An 11,835-nucleotide genomic window follows, 5' to 3' on the forward strand; every position below is an offset into this window, starting at 1 on the left:
AATGTGCATTCGTGTGCATTCGTATGCATATGGCCCGATATGCATGCGGTCCAAATTTGAAAATTCAAAATCCAAAATGTCAATCCGAACCATTTATCTTGTTCTCCATATTAATATGTGCTTGGAGACCAAATTTTACATTTTTCTGAATTTTTTTACTATTTATTAAGCCACTTTGAAAATTGTTGATCCAACGGTGGCTTAACAAAACAGTAAAATCAGCAGCCACCGTTGGATCAGCAATTTTCAAAGTGACTTAATAAATAGTAAAAAAATTCATAAAATATAAAATTTGGTCTCCACATATTAATATGGAGAACAAGATGAACAGTTCGGATCGTTGTTTTGGATTTTGAAATTTTAAATTTGGATTGTATGCATATCGGACCATATGCATACGAATGCACATTAGTCACTCTCTCTCTCTATATATATATATATATATATATATAGAGAGAGAGAGAGAGAGAGAGAGAGAGAGTAATTAAGATTATTGTGCAAATTAAAGTGGGTGTTTTAATTTGCGTTCATATCTCTAGTTTCAAAGTTCAAAACATAGATCTGAACCATTCAAGTTGATATCCATATTAAATTGTGATTGGAGACCAAATTTTATATTTTTTTGGTATTTTTCAAAATCAGTGTTTTTCAGATAATTCTGGACCATCAAAAACAGTGATTTCAAAAAATTCTAAAAAAATAGTAAAAGAATTCCAAAAAATATAAAATTTGGTCTCCAAGCACAATTTAATATAGATATCAACTTGAACGGTTCGGATCGACGTTTTGAACTTTGAAACTACAGATATGAGCGCAAATTAAAACACCCACTTTAATTTGCAAAGCATGGTAGCCTTACTCTCTCTCTATATATAGAGAGAGAGAGGGAGGTTGGCTAATATCACAACATTTTTTTTCTAGACCATGGAACAAATGCGTTATTTTTTTACATTTTCGAAGTTCAAACAGTCAATCCAAATCGTTCAACATTTAGTCTATAATAAAATGTATCTGGAGACCAAATTTGATATTTTTTAGAATCAATTTAATTAATGCATGTGTGATATAGATGTGTACAACTTCACATGCAAATCTTATAAATTTTCAATTTAATTAATATAAAGGCAAACAATAATAAAAAATAAATACACTAAAATTAATCATAAAGTTTCTTTTATTGACCGTTTAACTTTACACTAAATTAATTTTTTTTAAAATTGTAAGTAAACACATCATTTAGAATTTGTGTCGGAAGCTAATGCAATAGATTATGACATAATGCTCACAAAAAATTTAGTAAGCTTAAGAACACGCTAGTTTGATATTGTTAACATGGCCATTGTTTTTTGAGTAAAAACATGGCCATTGTTATTAAGCAAAATAATTTATAAATGGACGGACAAATAAACAACTTGGACTTAAAAATTGTATCTGGGGCCGGGTAGTCAACAGGTGCTTTTCACCCGTTTGTAGATCACAAGATTCTCAAAAACAAAGGTTTATCGTACCAGCAATTAATTACTTTACCGTCATTACAGACTATGGCAGACATCTAGGCTACGGTCGACAACCATCTTTTGACAAAACAACGTTGAATTGATGCAATCTAGAATAAAAAAAAAAAGATCAAGATATTGTAAAAAGATTAAAGAAGTACACAAATAGATCAAAAAGATTTTCCTGTCATTATCAAACTAAGCTGATATGCTAAATAATCATTCCAGCTTAAATGAGCGTACAACCAATTTTATAGGAGCAAATATAGGGTGTGATGTGCTCTCCAAATTTTTGATGAGCACAACTCTAAAAGTCTATCAAATTAACTTTAAACGATGAATCCACATTGTTGAAATCTATCTATTTTATGAGTGATGCATATGGAAACATTTTAGTCGAAGTATCTACGGGTCAAATTTTAAAATTTCATGTTTGAAACATCAACCTTAGTAGCTGAATAAATAGGTCATATATTAAACATGAAGTTGTATCCATATATATCACACATTAATTAAATCGATTTTAACTGGTTTGAATTTATTATTTAAAATCAATTTTATAAATTTTAGAACATGCTAGTTCTAGTCCAACTGTGTAACTGTCTAAAATATATGTTAAATTTATTATTAAGTAGCTGCCGACACTTACCAGGCACCGAGAATTAAACATATAAAATGATGAACTAGATCGATGATTCATAGATTAATTGTCCTTTTATAACTAAAGGTCAAACATGAGATAATCATCCCAGATATTTTATTTGTAATGGATTATCAAATTATTGTCCAGTGATAAGTAATTAAGTGCCAGATGCTAGAACCCAGCACTGACAAGAAACTATTCAAGGTTTATGACTAATTTTTTGTGTTTTAAGTCGTAATAAAATTGTCCTACTCGCTTTTTTGTATGCTTGTTTTACCTTTTATTTTGTATCCTAGTGAAGAAATGTGCGTCCACCTTTCGCTCAAATTTTGTAAAGATAAGGCACATTAACTTTTCTTTCATCTATCCCAATTTTTAATTATCGTTTTAGTTCAGTACATCGCTTATTGATTAACAAAAAAAAATATTATTACTTTCGATTATTCAGTTAACAAAGAATAATTTTAAAAAGTAAATGTTACAAAATGTTTTGCAACATTTTTTATAACAAAGAAATATATTGGATTGTGAATTTGTGATAGATGAGCTTAATATTAAACATATATTTTTCTTGAGTACATATATAAGTGTTCTTAAGTTCACCAAATCTCTTGGTGAACTCAAGTATAAAATCCGTCAAATCGAAATTAAATGACGAATCTGAACCGTTGAAATCCTACTAACTTACGAGTAATATGTCTACATGTGAAAATTTTAAACATTCGAATTAATTTAGTATAAAGTCAAGAGGTCAAAAAATGTTCAAAAAATGAATGCATTAAAATTAATTTATCAACCTTCTAATTTTGACTGATTGACTTTATACTAAAATAATTTGAATGTTTAAAAATTTCACATGTAGATGCATTACTCATAAGATAAGTGGGTTTCAACGGTTTGAATTCGTTATTTAAAACCAATTTGGCAGATTTTAGACTTGAGTTCACTAAGAGACTTGGTGAACTTAAGAACACCCTAGTTCTATATATTCATTTTTCTTTTAGGAAAGAATAACGGCCAAGACTTTATCCATATATATTGATTATTTAATATGTTTTGGTAAATTTTATCTCATTTAGATAATTACATCTAGTCTAGCTGCTAGCAGAGGCGGATTTACATACAGGTCAGGGGTGCTAAGCTACCCTATCATTTTAAAATTCTTAATTATGTATATTAAATTTTAATTAAACTTTTGAATTTTTTGGACTTTTATATAGTCTAACACCCTCATAAAATAACAAATATTTGTTTGTAGTTTAGTAGTTTGAGTTCTAGTTATGTGTGAGGTTATGAGTTCAATTCTTACTAGTTACATTTTTTTTTTCACATATTATATTTTATAAATTAACTTGTCTATTTAAATTTTTTAGTTTCGCCCTTGGCTGCTAAAGCTTAAGTTTTTTTTTTCTCCACTTAATCAATTAAATGACAAACTGTCTTTTTGTTTGTTACTAAAACAAATCGGATGTTACTTTCTGTGATTGAAACTTGAATGGGCCAACTCGAAATATTTCAAAGTAATTTACTGTATAAATATGCAGTAGTAAATAGAAGTACATCTATCATATTCCACTAATGATATTTTTAGACTATTACCATAAAATATCTTTTATGATGGATGGACAGAGTTCCTCTGAAATGTCAATATAACTATTATTAATCAGTATAACCAATATAATATCTTTACAAAATTATTATTATAACTCGAGTTGGGCTATGGTATTTCGTGAAGTAAAGCGCATGTTTTACTTCACGTCTATATTTTCAATTTTAAAGTTCAAAACGTCGATCTAAACTGTTCAAGTTGATTTTCATATTAAATTGTGCTTGGAGACCAAAATTTACAAATTTTATAATTTTTTAAAATCATTGTTTTTCAGAAAATCGTGAACCATAAAAAAATCAGTGATTTTAAAAAATAAAAAATATAGTAAAAAGTTTCTAAAAATTGTAAAATTTGGTTTTCAATCACAATTTAATATTGAGATCAACTTGAATGGTTCAGATCAACGTTTAACACGCTACATAGTGCAATACAAAGTAATGGATGTAAACTGCAAATATCGGGGTAGGCTAAAGAGAAAGAATTGGAGTTCATAATGCAAATGAAATTAGCAGGTACAATTAGAGGCGAAGGCACTAAGTGTAAATGGGGTCAATTGATCTTCATTTATTTTCAAAAAAATTATATTTATTAATAAATTTCTATATAATTTAGTAAAAAATATTATGGGCTGTCAAATTGACTCCTATTCGTAATATAAAATTTTTATATATTTGACCTCCATTCACGTTTTGACTCTCATAGTTTGAAAGTTTGGCTTTGCTCTTAGATATAGTGAATAGGGTGGACACTATTTACAGAAAAAAAAAAATAGTATGCAGTTGATGTATTTTTTTTCACCAAATTGCTTGAACAGTTGATAACATGTTTTACATGTTGAGCACAAAACAATGCTCTGATAAAGAGGTAAGCAAATAAATAGAGAATCACACAAGAAATTAAGACAATAAGCAAGTAAGCACAAAAAATTAGAGATAACACAAGATTTTACGTGAAAACTCTTTCAAAAAAAACCACAGAAGCACACGGCACAAATCTACTAAATCAAAGAGTATTACAAGTACAAAGAGATTATATTTTCTCAATAGCACCCTCTTATAAGTTTTAAGACAGAGAGCAAATTCTAGACAAAGCTAAGTGAAGAGACAACAGAGACAGAGAGCTTCACAACTCAACTCAAACCAAACATTAATCAAGCACCATCGGTGCTATATTTCCTACCGTTGGGAAAGGGTCAAAGCGCCCTTTATTCAATGCATAGCACCAACGGCTTGTTTAATTGGCCGATACAAGAAATATCAAAATCCAGCAGCTTCAATTGAATAACATTGGCATCGGTTCATTTTGTCTACTGATAGCAAATGCCGAATTTCCATCGGCTCAATTTCTTGCCGATAGGAAAGGTCACCAAGCAGCATCGGTTAAATCCAAAACCGATGGCAAAGGCAAAACGGGTTGAACCCGTTAATTGTCTTCAAACCAACATTACAAAATGCTAATAAGAATCATTGCTTGCACATTTTATGTTTTTTTTTATCACCAAATTGCTGGCACTGTATACAATAGACGTAAGCTGGCATTATTATTTGCACAATAAATAATTACGCTTACTAAAAATGCTAATAAGAATCTCTTCTTGGATTTTTCCTTCTTTATAAGAGCAAATTGCCTGAATGTATTTCTTTGAAAAATGAAAGAAAAAGCCAATGAAATTAAAGTTTAAAGCATAACTGGTTTGAGTTTATAAAATATGGAGCAGGGAATAATGTGCAACTATGCAACTAAGACAGTTCAACTAGAAATAGTTAACAGGCTGAACTTCCATTATATATATGCCAAAAAAGGTTAAGAAAGTTGATTATTTTCGTAATTAATGTAGGGTATACCTGGTACTGTTAAATGGGTCCCTCCTATCTCCTTTAGTGCTTTCCAATCCATCAATCATTAATACTATTATATTTGAGCAAAGCTAGGGTAATGTGATGCGCTCACCAAGAGGGTTTAGTGAGCACAACTCCGAAAGTGTATCGGATCGGCTTTAAACGCAAAATTCAAATCATTAAAATCTATGTACTTCATGAGTGATGCATGTACATGCAAAATTTTGAAAATATTGAGTTTATTTGATACAAGGTCAAGCAGTCAAAGAAATGAACATTTTATAAGTTAATTTGTAAGTTGTTTTATTTATTTAATTTTTATCATTTCTTTGACCACTTGATCTTGTAGCAAATAAACTCGAACTTTCAAAATTTTGCACGTATATACATCACTCATGAAGTACATGGATTTCAACGGTTTGAATTTAACGTTTAATGTCGATCCAATATATTTTTAGAATTGTGCTCACCAAACCCTCTAAGTGAGCACATCACACACTAGCTCTGCTCATTATATTTTATGAATATTAAATCAAAAAGTCTACAAGAAATTTTAATTGATGTGCCACTTGAAACTGACTATCTTCACATGTACCAAATCAAAGATTCTATTCTGTGTATTTCAAACAACCATATTAGGCAAACTAAAATGATCCATGAAAGGTCTAGTTGAGTGCTTGTCTAAACAACTAATATTTCAAGCATTGTCATTCTCAGGCCTGATAATGACTAGCATTATTCCAAATTGCAGTTCAGGTTATGTAAGAGTAAGAGACAACAGGCCATCAATTAATACAAGAAGACAAACTGGTCAAATGACTGAAATGTTATTTTATTCAGGAGTGAGGTTAAGATACTTTGCAATGCGCACTCTAAATATGAACGTTTAAACAGTTCAACATGATTTATCATATAAAAATATACTTGAAAATTAAATTTTACATTTTTAAATTGAGTGATTTCTACTTATCTAAAAAAATAGTAGAGTCTAACGAAAGCTAAAATTTCAAGTACATTTTTATATAGAAATCATGTTGAACAGTTTAAAACGACTATTTGAACTTTAAAAATAAAAATATGAATCTATAACGCATGTCACGCATTGCAGAGTATCATAACATCACTCACTCTTTTATTGAGTTGTTCTATCTACTAATTATCAACAAATTAACAATACATATATCTCTCTCTACAAAATATACATATTAATATTTTAGCTTATTCTTATTTTGTTATTTATTTATTTAACAAGAAAGACACTAGGAGTGTATTGGCTAGTAGAGTTGGGGTCACACTAGCTAGGATAATAAGCACTTGCAATCAGGCCAGAGGCATGGGATCCCATAGAGAGGCATGACAATGTCGTCTCTCCCTCTCTCGATTTAGCATTTTCTGTGTGGCATATGTGTATTAAACAGAGCAGAGGTCTCAAAAATGGAATCAATGCATGTGTCTGATTAATATATATGTGTACCGTAATCCATCAATGTCCTGAATAAGGGACTAGATAGATGCACCGAAAGCAACTCAGTAAGATAAGACTAATAATAACAATAATAGTACTATTAATAACAATAGTAATAGTATATGCAAATGGCAAATCTAAATTGTGAGTGATGCAATTAGATGCAAAATTTATAAATTTTCAAATTAATTTAGTATCAAATTGAGCGGTCATATATGAGAACTCTTTAAGTTAATTTCAATGCATTCATTTTTCATTATATTTTGACCGCTTGACTTAATACTAAAATAATTCAAAAATTATAAAATTTGCATGTAAAAGCGTCATTAATAAAGTAGATTGATTGAAAGGTTTGGATTCGTCGTCATCAGAGGCTTATCTGATAAGTGTTTGAGGTACTGTTAAGTATGATTAGTCTCACATTACAGTTTTTGTCTTGACTTTCACTTCTCTAGATCTCTGGAAAAATTGTGAAGAAGATATTAATTTCCTTGTTGATTTTCAATGGAGCATGCAGTAATTTATGAATATAACTACTCTTTATCCAATCAGCTCCGGTTGAGACTTGAGAGTAAGAGATGGTTTGATTCAATAAATCTCTTGAAAATAAGTGAACTACTAAACAGTCAAATTTGCTTTTTGATGATGGAGACCTTAATGTCTTCTCTGGGCACATTTCTTATCTTTTTTCTCTTCAGTTTGCTGATCACTTCTGTTAACAGTAATGTTGTTATTTTTGTGTACGTCTGATCAAAATCTGATTGACCCAAATTCTGATCAAAATTTGTTCCAACGTCTAATCAAAATCTGCACGAATATTAAAGGAGCACCGTAAATTCTACTTCGGACCTGATTGAAATGGGATCAAATTTTAAGTTACTTTATGGATCCGGACCCCATTTGGAATGGGATCAAATTGTCCATTGCACTTGTACAGCACCTACAAGGGTATGAACATTCTATCTAGTTATGATGGACAGCTCATATTTTAATAGTTCAATACTAAATAAATGAAAGATGCTAAGTTTAAGACCAAAAGTACTGAATCATACATATCCCTATAGTTGTTGTACAAGAGGAATCGAAATCATAATCGTAGTAGCTTTCATATCAATTTACTGTACAACAAGGATATTTCCATATTAATTTGTTGTGTTGAGCAATAACTTAAGCGAACTTGAACCATTTCAATCCCATCATATTTCGAGCAATATGACAATTTGAACCAGGTGTATGTCTCGCGTTTTGTATTTGTGACATTATAAAAGCAAAGTTGACACACATTATACAGGTTGTGCTGTCAAGTAATAATTTTCTTATCTTAGGGAAATGCAATAATTCATAACTAGCAGATAGAATGTCTAGATCAAATATCCCCACAATTAGTTTCTGTTCAATTTTTGAACCAATTTTTTACTCAAAATTTTTTTTTCAACCGATTTGAGCTTCTAAAAATTAAGAATTTTGATGGTTATGATTGCAGTAATATATAAGTTATTGGTAATGACAATTTAAACCACTTGAACAAGAAAAATAACCAGAGAAGTCCTTTGTTTATCCCAAAGCTGCCTCGGTTTCATTAGAAAAATTGCCAGATCCCAGAAAGATTAGAAAGAGAATAAAGGGCACTAAATTCCACGGATGGAGATAATTTATTACTATTGATATTATTTTCTTTATTATATTTCTAGTTACAATAAATATAGTCTTTTTTTTTTTTTTGAGCTACTCTCTCTCTGTCTCGCTACAATCCAAGAACAAGGGTCACAAAATAACTCAAGTCCCTACCATGCCAAAGCCCACACCCAACCAAGCAGACAAACCTCTCAAAAGAAGAGCCCATCACCCCTAAATATATTCAAACAAGTCCGGGCCCAACCGAAAACCAACACTTAACCAAAACAAGTGAACTTTTAGACGCCGAAATTCCAGGACCCCTACCAGATAAGTCCACAAATTCCCTAGGAAGTATGCAGTTGTAGTATACTAGTAGCCTTCTTTGAGCGTCTCGTTTCCATGAATCTAAACTATTCAACTCCGCTGTTCAACTTGCGTCCATCACCTCCACATGCACCTTGTGACTCCTTTTGACTTCTAACCAAACCATACGACTCAACACTCACCACATCTATTTTTTTTATTATTGGTTTTTTTTTTTTTTTTTTTTTTTTTGAGCATAGCCTAAACGCCTAAGCATACATCGGGAAACAGGTGTCTTCGCCGCCGGTGTTCCAGAGGAAGTGAGCATAGCTGGCAGCATGGTACGCGTTCCCTGGATCAGCTTCTATTGCCACCAGATAATTTTCCTCCGCAGCGCCTATGTCATCCTTGACTAACCAAAGGAAGTTGGCGTACTTACTGAATGCTTCCGCGTCGGCCGGCTTTACTGCCACCGCCTTCTTGTAGTAGTAATCCGCTCTGCACACCAAATTTGTAAATAACTGTTAGCAATGCTGCGCATGGGTAGTGCTAAGCGTATCCAGTATGGGATCTCTGATATAATTTATACTGGTAAATGCCTTAATAGATATGCTACAGGGATGTTAGGAAATGAAGCTACAATGATGTTAGGAAATTAATTGCATTAATAGATATGTTACAGTAACTTAGTTTTAAGATTTTTCAGTCAAATTCCTTTCAAAATGTTATGTGATAAGTTACATAAGTAACCAACCAAAGAAAAAGGGAAATGGTTAGCAACACAATATAGTTTGAAGGGCAAAATTGTCCTTTTGATTTTTTTATTAATGTTAACCTTTATTTTTAAGTGTTTAAATTAATAAATGGGGATGTTAATAAAATAAGTGACTTTAGATGGGGAAATATCTAATTCAAATAGTTATGATGGGCATATGTCTAAATTTCTCATTAAGAAATTGATAAGAGGTCAAACGAAACAGCGAGCAATTGGGTCACAATTTGAATACCAGACTTCGTATTGATGATGAACCTTTAGGATTTGGCAATATTTAGACATGTATAAAAAGCAATGTAAAAAAAGATGCAACGATTTAAATTTACCTCTCATTGTCATGGAGAACAAGTTGGAGAAATTGCGCGAAATTGGTAAGGAGCATAGAGCTTTCAGGATCCTGCTGAACAGCCAGCTGATAATGGAGATCAGTTTTCACATAATCTAGGTAGGCATCGTTGTCCGCCTCCACTACACGGTTCCAAGACGGACCTGATGGACCTGATGGACCATCATCTGTGGACCCGGCAACAGGTCCAACCTTCCCTCCTCCACTGCCACAACCTCCTACTGATGCTGCCATTCCAGGAGAGAAGGTCTTCACAACAGCAGGCTGATCGAATTGCAAATTGGTCTCCTGGTTGAAATTACTCTCCACAACAACCACCGCACTGGCTTGCGGTTGTGATAAAGGAGCAGCTAAGGCAACCGAAGCAGTCATGGAATAGACGGTAAAATTGGCGAGGAGGAGCATAACCGAGACCATGAGAGTCGGTGTGCCGGAGAATATTTGCTGGAATAACCAGACAAAAGAGGCATGCATGTCTTGTTGGACCCTGCTGAGGATGTCCTGTATATCCTCATAGAACATACCTTGCCTCATATAAAGAGTGTAACTTTGCAATTCCCTGATCATAAACACCATGGATGAGAAGGCCTTGTTCACCGAGCAGCAGGCACTCTCTCCTACCTCCCAGAAGCCTTCCTCCCAATTCGTCACCTTTTGGTTCTTGTTCTTCTGTTTTATGATTCGAAGAGAGGCCGGCAGATCAAAATTGTTGCCTATGCCGCCTTGTGGGATGCCAATCGCCGAGGGTCCAAAGCCGCTCACTTGCCATGGCTGATTACTGGCAGGGGACACCAGACCCCAGTTAGAAGAGGTGGAGGGGATTGACTCTGACATTGCATCAATATGGAAATTTTGTTGGTTGTTGCCGCTAGGGTTTCCACCGAGGATCAATTCCTGAAGCTTCTTAGCAAAATCCTCGTCTTCATCAAAAACTTGAAAATCAGCACTGACAGCCCTCCGCAAAGTTTGCCTTTCTTTCCTGTCGCCATTGCCAATCTCCAGTGATTGGCTTCTGCAAAGACTGCTGGATTGGTTACCAACAAAAGGGGACCGGCTCTCGATCCGACAGGCTACTGAGAGATCACGAACCCGGTTTCTGGCCTTTCTTCTAGTGGAACAGGGCGAGGAGATTGTGGCAAAGATTTTAGATGAGGAAGGAGATGGTGTCGGAAGTGGTGCTGGGGCAGCGGCCCTGGTGGCGGGTAAACGGATGCATGAACCAGCCATCCCTATACCAATTGATGGGAGGCACAGGGAGACAGTTCAAAACCCACTCAGTTCACCCAAAGCCCCACCTTTTGCGAATAAACAAACGATGAATTGAACAGGAAATTAGGAAGATATTTGCTTGGCTTTTGTCCTTCAATGGCTAGAATTAGTACAGAGAGGTATTTAAGGAAACTAGAAGAGAAAAGAGCAGCGAGAGAAGCAGAAGAGAAATAGAAAGCGCACTGGAACGACCGAACGGGGCGGCCTATTTATGCATGCTCTCGGCAAATAGTTAAGTCGGTCTGGCCCACCGAAAATGGAATCTCCCAAAACGAAATATCGGGTAAAGAGTTAACAGAGCAGTTTTAGTTTCATACAGCGCGAAATCTATAGAATCAAAGCAGCGCAGTATATAATGTGCGCGTTGCATGAAGCCAAAACTGATTCGTTAAATTAGCGGATACCGCCATACGGGTTTTTTCTTTTTACCCGATCCTTCTAGACACCAGCTAATAATTCGTTATTTTGGAATTA

At 33.5% G+C, this 11,835-nt stretch overlaps 1 protein-coding gene across 1 annotated transcript; it reads right to left on the reverse strand.

Moving 5' to 3' along the window:
- Positions 1-8,691: 8,691 nt before the first annotated feature.
- On the reverse strand, positions 8,692-11,515 carry LOC144572714 (uncharacterized). Its single transcript, XM_078322387.1, has 2 exons — positions 10,073-11,515; positions 8,692-9,469 (listed from the first exon to the last, which is right to left on the reverse strand). Exons 1-2 carry the CDS (start codon positions 11,317-11,319, stop codon positions 9,241-9,243), a joined length of 1,476 nt encoding a protein of 491 aa, XP_078178513.1. The 5' UTR covers positions 11,320-11,515; the 3' UTR covers positions 8,692-9,240.
- Positions 11,516-11,835: the final 320 nt, after the last annotated feature.

This window comes from Carex rostrata, chromosome 2 (assembly GCF_964058835.1).
Source record: "Carex rostrata chromosome 2, lpCarRost1.2, whole genome shotgun sequence".
NCBI lineage: Eukaryota > Viridiplantae > Streptophyta > Magnoliopsida > Poales > Cyperaceae > Carex > Carex rostrata.